This window comes from Vicia villosa, linkage group LG7, assembly GCF_029867415.1.
Source record: "Vicia villosa cultivar HV-30 ecotype Madison, WI linkage group LG7, Vvil1.0, whole genome shotgun sequence".
Lineage (NCBI taxonomy): Eukaryota > Viridiplantae > Streptophyta > Magnoliopsida > Fabales > Fabaceae > Vicia > Vicia villosa.
This window is the reverse complement of record NC_081186.1, coordinates 37,484,644-37,497,435: the sequence shown is the minus strand read 5'-3', so window position 1 is coordinate 37,497,435 and position 12,792 is coordinate 37,484,644. Positions and strand designations below refer to the sequence as shown.

General features: G+C 35.8%; 1 protein-coding gene across 1 annotated transcript; it reads left to right on the top strand.

Moving 5' to 3' along the window:
• The first annotated feature begins 9,491 nt into the window (after nt 1-9,491).
• LOC131618884 (uncharacterized) lies at nt 9,492-12,058 on the top strand. Its single transcript, XM_058890040.1, has 3 exons — nt 9,492-9,661; nt 11,170-11,834; nt 11,931-12,058. Exons 1-3 carry the CDS (start codon nt 9,492-9,494, stop codon nt 12,056-12,058), a joined length of 963 nt encoding a protein of 320 aa, XP_058746023.1.
• Nucleotides 12,059-12,792: the final 734 nt, after the last annotated feature.

Below are 12,792 nucleotides of genomic sequence, written 5' to 3'. Positions count from 1 at the left end.
CCATCGTAAACCTCCACACCGTTCTCCCACAAAAACTTTAAATCTTCGATTAAGGGTGCCAAGTATACGTCTATGTCATTCTCTGGTTGTTTAGGCCCAGAAATTAGCATAGATAACATCATGTACTTACGCTTCATACATAGCCACGGAGGTAGGTTATAAATCATAAGAATCACAGGCCATGTGCTATGCGAGATACTTTGAATACCATGCGGGTTCATTCCATCAGTAGACAATGACAACCGAAGGTTTCTTGCTTCTTTTCCAAATTCAGGATAATCAGTATCAACTTTCGACCATTGTGGTGAGTCTGTCGGATGTCGCAATTTTCCATCAATAATTTTTTCATCTGCATGCCAAGTCAAGTGTCTTGAATCGGTCTCACTACGATACATGCGTCTAAATCTCGGAATTATAGGAAAATACCATAAGACTTTAGCAGGAGACAACTTTTTCTTATATCGAGGGGCACCACATTTAGGACACTCATTCAACACTGCATACTCGTTTCGAAACAAAACGCAATCGTTTGGACATGCATGTATCTTATCATAGCTCATGCCAATAGAGGATAACATCTTTTTGGCTTCATACGTTCGATTGGGAAGAACATTATCCTTTGGTAGCATATCTTTCATAAGGGCTAATAACTCTGTGAAACTTTTATCCGACCATCCATTGTCCGCCTTTAAGTTGTACAACTTTAACACCGCAGACAATCTTGTGAATTTTGAACAACCATCATACAACGGTTTCTCTGCATCGCTTACCAACCTCTCAAACATTTTGGGACAATCCGCAAGATCTTCTTCAAGCGCTTCTGCAATCTCTTCGACTCGATCGCAATCGTATGTGTCTGTGCAATCGTCGTTTGAAGCATACTTCCTATTACAACTCGACTCAGCATTCCCGTTACTTTTCTCACCATGCATTGTCCAACATGTATAACTTCTATCAATTCCAAACCGTAGTAAATGGGATGCCAACTTATTCCCGTCAACCTTACCCCCATAACAGCAACCCAGGCAAGGACACGGCATTCGAAGCGGTTCTTCGGAGTGCGCAACCGCAAACTCAACGAATTCCCATACCCCTTTCTCGTACTCTTTCGACAATCGTTTTGAATTCATCCATGTCTTATCCATGTCTTAATTAAGCTAAACAAATGCTTCTTGGTTTCTCTATCAGGTACTAAGGAATTCTGTCAAGATAATAAATAGCTATCATCATAATAGAATACCTAATCAGAATACCTAATCAGAATACCCGATTTCTTAAAGAAGACATTACCTTATTTCAAGGTAATATAAGTCCACAAACCAAAAAACTGGTTGAGAGACACTAAATTGATATTAAATAGAACCATAAACAATAAACTATGAGCAGAAAATAACAAACTATAAGCAAGAAGAAAGGGATAGTAACCTGAGTTAGACTTGATGTGGGAGATGGGTAGGTTTGAATCGGCGTTGTACAAGTAGAAACCAGAGACTTCAAAGTAACTGTAAAATTAAACACACACACATGATGCAGTTAAATACAAATATCCACTGTACCAAACAAAAATGAGTATTACTTAATATAATCTAAAAATAAACTATTAGTATTCAGTCCCCTTTAGAGAAATTCAGAAACTACAGCAAAAGAATAACTAATTACCTTTAGAGAAATTCATAAACTTCTGGAACCACACACCGTAAGCTAATCTGATGTCTCTAGTGATATTCTTTTAAAAAATATTTAATATCCCCTGAAAAATAATCATCACCCAGATGTTATAGCAATTCTAGATACATAGTACCGCAAATCAAAGTTTAACAACTACTTAGAAACCGGGGCAGTAACTACGCATGTCAAAACAACGGCGTGAAAACGACCACAAATCATAGTCGAGTCATACAAATGGAGAAATCAAGGTGGAACAATTATATCTCATGAGAAAACAACAATTTAGCATGTATTTTCATAACGGGGCAGCATTAATGTCTAACGAGAAAGCACACAAAAAGTTGTCGCAAAAGCGAGCAACTACGATACCCTTCTTTGGACCCACCAACATCACACCACTATTAGTAGAAATTGCACCAATTTAGGGTGATTTAAAAGCCACTTCTTCTATTTATAAAATGAAATTGCAAAACAAATCAGTTCCAAAAACATGTCTAAAGTTTAGAGAGCATCACAAATTTGAAGGCAATACCTCATATCAACAAACACATGAAACACAACAACCAATAAATTTGAGGAAAACCTGTGTTGAATTCTTTAATACAATATTATTTTATAACCAAATCTAAGATCATGAAAGTTAACACCATTAAAATTGAAAATACTAAAAGCCAACTACAATCACAGAATAGACAATTCTGATAAAGAATCACGAATTTCACAGTAATAAAAATCCTGAGACACTGATTGTAACACAATAAAACATAATCTCAAATCATTAACTAAGTCGTACAGTAACAAAACAAATCCAGGCAAGAAATTAAAAACAAAATCTGTAAATGATTGCAGAAAATTGAGATGTCATATAGAATTTTCATCGAATCGCATATATGATCTACACAAGCAATGATTGAAGAAAATGATCTACACAGAATAAACACCCAAATCTCAATAGTTAATGTTTTTTCAAATGGAGAATCTATGGAATAAATCCAAATATAACAAGGTTCAGCCAACATGAACTCTTTCTGTTTCTTGCTATTCCCTTACACAACCAACTTCAACAATTTGCTTATCTATTTTGTATCAAAATGCTCCATATGGCTACTAAAACAAAATGTGGCAGAAACATATAAGCACACACTCTATTTCTAGGCAGAGTTGATGAACCTTGCACAGATAATGAAAGATACATGCAACAAATCACAGACAAACTAACAAAAAAAATCATTTTTTTTACATTTGGGTATTTCTTCAAACAGATAAAGAGCAACAAAAAGCACATCCTAACACAAGCAGCATAATGGTGGTCAGCAAGTGATACATAGAGAGATGGTTTTAGAGACTTACAATGGTGGTCAGCAATTCTCGAAACGGTTTGAGAGCGTCTCCTTTGACTGAGACGAAGATTCAGCCGGAGGCGGGGGTTTATCCCTATTACTCAGCCACGAAGTGAATGAGGAGACAAAGAGTTTGCGAAGGCGGAAGGAGAAGACGAAATTCAGAGATTCAGTATCGAAATTCAGCCCCAAACGAAACTCAAGGATGGAATGGTGATTCAATATCGTGGAAGGCAGAGATTTTCATGGAGATATGCAACAATCGTGGTAGGTTTACGTTTGGGGAAGAAGCTAGAATGGTATCCTGATTTCTGAAAAACGTAATAACCTGGGAATGTTTTGTTTTAAAAAATATAATTGTAAATACCCTACGAGAGCGCTTTTAAAAAGCGCTTTGGTACCCAGCCCTATACCAGCGCTTTTTAGATAGAAAGCGCTTTGGTAACCTACCCCTTTACCAACGCTTCTTTAAAGCGCTTTAGTAACAAGCCCTATACCAACGCTTCTTTAAAGCGCTTTAGTAACCAGCCCTATAGCAGCGCTTTTCAAAAGCGCTTTCGTAGGTACCCCCTACAGGAGCGCTTTTTTTCCTTGATTTTTAGTTTTGTTTTTAGCGAAGGCCTATAGCAGCGCTTTTGCCAAAAGCGCTTTTGTAGCTGCGTTGCTAAAACTTAAATTTGGCGTAGTGATGGCAACGATGCAATAATCTGGTTCACACTTGGATTATCAATTCCATCAATCCATCAATTGCACAAAGTGTTGTGTTCATTGATAATGCAATTGACATGTGGAATGACCTTAAAGATAGGTTTATGAGAGGTGATAGAATACGAGTTGCTCAGTTACATCAAGAGATTTCAAATCTGAAGCAAGGAACCAACAGAGTTTCAGATTATTTCACTGAGTTGAGAAGCTTATGGGAGGAATTTGATCAATACAGGCCTATGCCAAACTGTACCTACAGAGTTGCTTGCACATGCTTGGCTATGAGGGATAGTCGAGCCTATAGAGCTGAAGACAAAATCATTCAATTTCTGATTGGTTTGAATGAAGAATATCATGGAGTTGTATCTCAAGTCTTGTTAATGGATCCTCTGCCTCAGATAAACAAAGTATTTTCAATGGTGATGCAGCAAGAAAGGAAAATTTGTGGAGGAATCTCTATTGGAAATAACTTGGTTGAGGATAACTCAGGAATGGTGAATGCCACTAAATCTAATAAGTTGACAGGTAATGGAAGAGGTAGAGGGAATTTTAATGGAAATAGCCAAAGAAGAGGTCATAGTTCAGGTAGAGGAAGAGGAAATGTGAAAGTTTGTACCTATTGTGGGAAGACAGGCCACATCATTGACAGTTGCTATAAAAAGCATGGATATCCACCAAGCTTTGGAAGAGGAAATGGAGGCAATTCCTATGCAAATCAGGTAGCTACAGGAGAATCAAATAGCAAGAGCACTGAAGCCTCAACAAGTGATAACATGACTCTCACAAAAGAGCAATACCAAAACCTAATGAGCTTACTTGAGAAGAACACTAGCAATGTCAACTTAACAAAAGGAGGTAACTCTTTTCTTGCCAATTTTAAATGCAGTAGTAAGGTTAATTGGATTATGGATACTGGGGCTACACACCACATTTGCCATGATCTCAATTGGTTTGTGAAGTATTGTGATATTAAACCTATCATTTTTAACCTACCAAATGGAAATACAATAACATCAAAAATATGTGGTAGTGTGAAACTGTCTAGCCAGCTTGTCATAGAAAATGTTCTTTACTTGCCTCAATTTGAAGTGAACTTGATTTCAGTTTCAAAACTATGTGCAGAACATAACTGTCAAGTTGTTTTTGAAACTAATCAATGTGTGATACAGGCAAAGAAGGATTTGAAGAGGATTGGTTTGGCTAAAGAAATAGATGGTCTTTACTACTTGGGAGCCACTGAGCCACATAAAGAGAACACCTATGCTGGCCATGTTTCTAGTATTGTAATCAATAGCAATAAGGAAGGCAGTGGAGTGCTATGGCACTTAAGGCTAGGGCATTTATCTTTTGAAAGAATGAAATGTATGAAAAAGATATATAGCTACATCTCAGATAGTGTACATAGTGCTTGTGATGTATGTCATCTATCAAGATATAAAATTCTCCCATTTCCTATTAGCAATAATAATGCCACTCATGTATTTGATCTCATACATTTGGATATTTGGGGTCCTTTTAATACTCCTTCTGTACATGGCTTTAAATATTTCCTAACTATTTTGGATTACTATAGTAGGCATGTTTGGGTTGTCATGATGAGATCCAAATCAGAAACTTCCCAAAGAATTAAAGAGTTCATTTTAATGGCTGAAAATCAGTTTGAGAAAAGAGTAAAAATAATCAGAAGTGATAATGGCTTAGAGTTTCTTATGCCATCCTACTATGCTTCCAAGGACATAGTACATCAGAAGAGTTGTGTCTATACTCCACAACAGAATGGGAGAGTGGAGAGAAGACATCAACACATTTTGAATATAAGTAGAGCTCTAATGTTTCAGGCTGGATTACATAAGAAATACTGGTCTTATGTAGTGTTACATTCAGTATTTCTTATGAACAGAATCCCTACAAAACTACTCCAAAACAAATCCTCATATGAACTTATGTACAATGAGTTACCTGACCTAACTTGCTTGAGAGTTTTTGGATGTCTCAGCTATGCATCCACCCTACCAGCAAATAGACACAAATTTGATCCTCGGGCAAGGAAGTGTGTTTTCTTGGGCTATAAGTCAGGAATGAAAGGGTTTGTTCTCCTTGATCTTTCCAATTATGAAATACTTGTCTCAATAAATGTCAAATTCTTTGAGATGGAATTTCCTTGTCACACTAATTCCTCTACAAACACACCTCATGACATCTATGTTAATTCTCCCATTGAGAATTTGGCTTCCAATGTTCTTGAAATTCATGATGATGCTGTGAGCATCTCTGACTTCCAGGCTGATTCAGTTGAATCTGAAGTAGTTGAGCATCATGGATCCACACCACCTGTTGTGCATTCCAACGAGGATACTCTTATCCACACTCCTGCTCCCATTGCTATTCGAAAGTCTAGTAGAAATGTTGCTCCTCTAGCACACTTGAAAGATTACATCTGTAGTTCTATTACTACTACTTCATGCCAGTACCCTATCCAAGATTACTTATCCTGTGCAAACATCTCTTCATCTCATCAGGCCTACATTCTAGCCTTGGGATCTGAAACTGAACCTACCAATTACTCTATGGCTTCTAAAGATCCTAGGTGGGTTCAAGCTATGGAAAGTGAAATTGATGCTCTTCATAGCAACAATACTTGGGAATTTGTGGACCTTCCCCCAAATACTTCTCCTATTGGTAGTAAATGGGTTTATAAGATCAAAAGGAAAGCTGATGGTTCCATAGAACGATTCAAGTCCAGGTTGGTTTCTCAGGGGTTCACTCAAACCGAAGGCCTTGATTATTTTGAAACTTTTTCTCCTGTTTCCAAGCTTTCTACAGTCAGGGTTCTACTAGCTCTAGCTTGCATCCATGGCTGGCATTTACATCAACTCGATGTTAATAATGCCTTTCTCCATGGAGACTTACATGAAGCTGTTTACATGAGGATACCTCAAGGAGTTGTTCCCTCTAAACCAGGCCAAGTATGCAAACTCATTAAGTCATTATATGGCCTAAAACAGGAAAGTCGACAGTGGTTTGAAAAACTTACCAAATTTCTTCACTCTCAGGGGTTTGCTCACGCACATGCTGATCATACTCTCTTCATTAAGTCTGATTCCACATCCTTCACAGCACTCCTTGTGTATGTGGACGACGTTATCTTGGCAGAAACCTCTTTACAAGTTTTTGATGCTTTGAAAGAATCTATGAACAAAGCATTTCGCATAAAAGATTTGGATCAACTAAAATTTTTTCTCGGCCTTGAAGTAGCCAGATCCTCCTATGGGATTACCCTTTGTCAATGCAAGTACTATTTAGATCTTTTAAAAGATGCCGGTCTCATTGGTTGCAAGCCTGTCTCAACACCTTTAGACACTGCCACACGTTTGTCACATGACAATGGATCAGCTTTTGCTGATGTGACTGCATATCGTAGACTTGTTGGTAGATTAATCTACCTAACAACGACACGACCTGACATTGCATTTGCCACACAACAACTCAGTCAATACATGAGTGCTCCCACTGACACACATTACAAAGCAGCTTTACGTGTGCTGCGATATCTCAAGAGATCTCCAGCTCGTGGCATATTTTTATCTCACTCCTCTGACCTTCAAATCCTTGGATTTAGTGATGCAGATTGGGGAGGATGTATCGATACGCGCCGATCTATTTCTGGCTATTGCTTTTTCATAGGTAAATCATTAGTTTCCTGGAAATCAAAGAAGCAAGTGACTGTAAGCTGTTCATCCGCTGAGGCTGAATATCGGGCTTTAGCATCTGCCACCCGTGAACTCCAATGGATGTGTTTTCTTCTTCAAGATCTCAAACAATAACCATCACGCCTTCCTGTGCTCTACTGCGATAATCAAAGTGCTCTACATTTTTCAGCTAATACGGTGTTCCATTAGCGTACTAAACATCTGGACATTGATTGTCATCTTGTCCGTGAGAAGCTCCAGGCTGGTCTCATGCGTCTCTTGCCCGTTCCTTCTCATGCACAAGCTGCAGATGTATTTACTAAGGCTCTTGGACCTAAACCTTTCTTCAACTGCTTGTCCAAGCTTGCCTTGGTAGATATATACCAACCCCAAGCTTGTGGGGGGGGGTAACAAATAATGAAGAAGAAGAATTAGATTAATGCCAGCTGTCAGATTGGTTGGTTGAGATGTTAGTTACTTTTAGTTAGGTTAGTTACAGTTTATAGTTTACTATATATAGACTTGTATAACCAATGTAACTACCTCTCAATAATGAATAACAGAATCTACTTCTTCTCTTTCGATCTTTTTCGTTCTCATGCTAATAGCTTGTAGTTCAACACCTTCATCAATGGAGTTCACCATTGCTTAGAAATTCTTTGAAGAAGAAATTGGCTAAAAAATCAAGGATGCTTAGAAAGAACATTCTTCAACAACAAAAATGCAAGACCATGAAGACCAGACACGGTGGAACTAACGTACGCATATCTAACTGCATCAGCGTATCATCTTCAAGTAAAAGAACTTCATTGGCTACTATTGATACTATTTATCTACTCCTGTAAATATAAACACTAAAATTCAAGGTTTCAACATGTATTCAACAAGTTTATTTCGATCCAAACAACAACTTTCTGGATCCAGACCTCAATCAGATGCCATTCCTACTAACATTCCAACTCCTGTAAGTATAAACACTCAACTTAATGGTTCCAACATTGCTTCAACAAGTTCTTATAGACCCACCCAAATAAAAACTTTATGCATCCAGACCCCAAACAGGTTCCATAGTTAATATCAAATCCAAAAAGCCAACAACATAGCACATTAACAGACTTGGTGTTAATTTGTTAAAAAAATTGATGAGGCTTTGGTTCATATAGAGCCAAATATGCCCAATATGGCATATGACTCTCCTGCTGAAACTAATCCTCTAATTGATGATTCTTCTGATGATGAATCTCATGATAAATTATCATTGTATCATATGTTATTTGTTATTTAGCATATTCATCCTACTTCATATAATATTTTATGCTTTGACTGGTTTAGGTTATAGTTCAGAGTCAGATTCATCATTTGAGAGGGATGAATATTTTAATGCAACAGAATATGGGGTAATTGACTCATTTTATTTAGGTTTGATCTGATTAAGTTGTATTGTATTATTTGTTCAAATACTTATTTTATAATGGCTTAATTGCACTTTTGGTCACTGTAAGTTAGCGAGTTTTTGTTTTCATCCCTGTAAGATTTTTTTTTGGTTTGAGTCCCTATATTTCACTTTCATGTTCGTTTTAGTTCCGAAAATAAAAATCCGCAGAAAAATTCGCAGGAAAATACGCAAGAAACCTGCAGATTTTCCTGCGGATTTTGACTTTATGGACTAAACCTCAAGCAAAAAGTAAGATATAAAGACTCAAACCAGAAAATAACTTACAGGGACGAAAATCAAAAACTCACTAACTTACAAGGACCAAAAGTGTATTTAATCCTTATATAATATATAACATTACATCCTGTTGCATTGTTATTAGGAGGTTACTTCGATATTGGATATCGAGTAATAAAATGTCAAGAATGTGGTGCAAATATGTTGTAATATGAAAACGAGAAGGAATCAACACACAGCAAATCCTAAGTTGTATTTGTGTTGTGGTGATGGCAAGGTTCAAATGCCCTTGTTGAAGCAACCCCCAAGGTTTTGCAAGATCTGCTGTTTGACAATGAAAATAGTAAGTCAAAGGAATTTCAACAACATATTTGAATGTAGAACAAGATGTTTGCATTTACATCTCTCGGTGCCAAAATGGATAATCGTTTTAACAACGACAAAGGTCCTCCCAGTTTTAGAATTCAAGGTCAATCATGCCACAAGATTGGAAGCATGTTACCAATGCCAAGGCACACTCAAAAGTTTGTGCAACTGTATATATATGATACGGGGAACGAAATACAAAATAGAGTTCACAGATTCAGGTAAGTATTTCATTGCTGATTTTTTGTCTGTAAAAACTACATTAATTTAATGCCATATCTTTTTGTTTCATCCAATTTTATTCCATAATACATACTCTGTCTCCATGTTTTATTGAAATGTAGGACCAAGCATGGTGTCAAGATTGAGATTGTAATCAAATTATGTGAGATGTTATATGAAAAAAATGTTCATGCTCAATCATTTCGAATGGCCAAGGATATATTAAGAGAATGAAATTTTTCTGATTTGAAACTTCGTTAATTTCTGAACGTAGTATTGATGACAGGATATATAATCAACCATTTATTTCTGAAGTAGGTGATTTGATTGTCAAGGATGTTGATACCACAAAAGTGATATTATTATGCACAAACATACCGGTCGACTTCAAAGGATAAATGAGTACCATACCAGCTATTAAGGTTATCAATATCCATTGCTTTTCCTGTAGGGCGAAGATGGTTATAAACCTAATGTCAAATGTAACATCCCGAGCCTTCTGCGCTCCTGGCACTGTCAACTCACGATCTTCTCTACCCCCCTCTCTAGTAGAGTTTTTGCCTTTCATGGGAATCGAACCATGTACCCTGGGGTTCAAGTACATGTTCTTTCCATTTCCACTACTAATTGAGCTACTAGCAATTACAAAGACAAACCATTGGGGACCAGGTCATTATTTGAGATTACTTTTTGTCCATATGTTGTTGTCGAGTTGCTTGAATAGGCTATCTCATGTATTAAAAAAACACGGCATTGATTATGTGATAGTATATTGTACGCTCAACATACACTTGCAAGAAATAGTGGTATCAATTAATGAGTTTAACGATATTATAATGCTTATTTATGTATTATTATTATCAATTTTATATACATGACACAATATGAGTCCTTTTTACTAGATTAAGTTTATCGGATGAAGAAATTATGAATTTAACGTTGATTGCAAAGTGAAAAACTTCTTCAAAAGAATCGCAAAAGTTTATCTGAATTTCCCGGAATGCCTAAACTAGTAGGATACGTCGTTGAACAATTGGTGAATAAGTTGATTTATGAGAAACATAACAATAATCCAGCTAAAGAATGCACTGGATTTAATCAGCTTTTCCAAAATCTAAGAGGTATTATAAAATATTTGATCATTTTAATTCATTTAGATCTTTGATATCTTAGTAATATTACTTATTATAGTTGCAATTATGTTTCATGTGAAATTTCATTAAGCATATATTAATATTTTTTTTGTAACAAAACATTAACAACATTGTCTAATACATTATTATTGTATGTTTAAATAAACTTTCTTATAAATAAAGATGAACAAAAAGAAGTTTTCAAATGAATCACCAATTTAGTTGAGAATAAAAGAGGTGGAGTTTTTTTTTATATGAATATGGAGGAACTGGAAAGACATACATGTGGAGAACTTTAGCTTCCTACATATAATCACAAAAGTAGATTTGCTTGACAATTGCCTCATCTAGAATAACTTCAATTTTGGTTCTAGGAGGAAGAACAAATCATTTGATGTTCAAAATCCCAATACCAACATTAGATTCATCTACGTGTATTATAGAGAAAAAAGTGATCGTGCAGAGCTTCTAAAACTTGCCAAGTTAATAATTTGGGACGAAGCTCCATTGCCTCACAAATATTGTTTTGAAGCATTGGATAAAACACTCCAATATATTATGACATGGTCCAAATCTTCAAAGACAATATTTAGAGGAAAGGTTGTCGTCTTTGGTGGTGATTTTCGACAAATTTTACCTGTTCTCCCAAGGGGAAGTCCTTCTGATATAATTTATGCCACTATTAATTCATCATACATATGGGATCATTGCAAGGTTCTAAGGCTTACAAATATCATGAGACTTCATCAATCCAACATAAAATCAAGTGATTATGAATTAGAACAGTTTTCAGATTGGATATTAAAAGTTGGAGACGCAAAATTAGCTGAACATAAGGATAGCTATGCAAATATTACCATTCCTTCACAGTTTTCAATCACTGGATTTGACAATCCCATCCAGTCCATTGTTGAGTACAAATATCCAAACTTTAAAGGAAATTTTCAGAATGAACATTTTCTTCATTGTAGAGCAATTTTAGTAAGAACTATTGAGATAGTGGATGTTATCAAGAAATATGTTTCGTTTTTAATTCTAGGTATTAATGTCTTCACAAGCTTACTATATTTAAATATTTGTGCACATCATTTGTATATTATATTGTTGTATTAAAATTGTGTGTTCCATAACGTAGGAGAAGAGAAGGAGTATTTAAGCGCGGATACAGTTAATAAATGTGATGGTAACGGAAATGAAGCTTTTGATGTTTTGACCATGGAATTTCTCAACACACTTACAACTTCAGGCCTTCCTAATCACTAAATTAAATTGAATATTGGCACACCGATAATGCTTCTCTAAAATATTGATCAGACTCAGGGACTTTGCAATGAGACACGTCTTATTGTCACAAGATTCGCAAACCATGTTATAGAAGCGAAGATCATATCTGGAAAAAATATTGGTGGTTTGGTATATATTCCAAGAATGAATATTTCTCCTACATAGTCTCCATGGCAGTTTAAGCTAACAAGGAGACAATTTCCTATTATTGTATCATATGCTATGACAATCAATAAATCTTAGGGTCAATCGTTGGATTATATCTACCACGTAGTGTCTTTTGCCATGGCCAACTTTCATTGCAATATCGATAGTAAAGAGAAGAAATAGCCTCAAAATATTAATCAATGACAAAGACAATCAAGCAATGAAATTTACCACCGATGTTGTTTTTAAAGAAGTTTTTGAAAACGTATGAATGGTATGAGACATGAGTCTATTTTTCCAATCTGGCATATGTTTTCATAGTCTGTAACAAACATATTGCTTAGATTCTTTTACAACATATTAGAAGTTTAGCAGTAACTTAAGGGCAAAGGAAGTCAACCTGAATACAATGCTTTTTTCTTCATAGAAATTACAAGCAATTGTGTTTTGATTTAAAATCCAATGCATTTTGGTGTACTTTTTTTTATTTAGTTTTCAAGTAGCAACACATAAACAAGTTGCAGCAAATAAACAATTTGCAGCAGATACAAAAGTTGTTGTTCTTT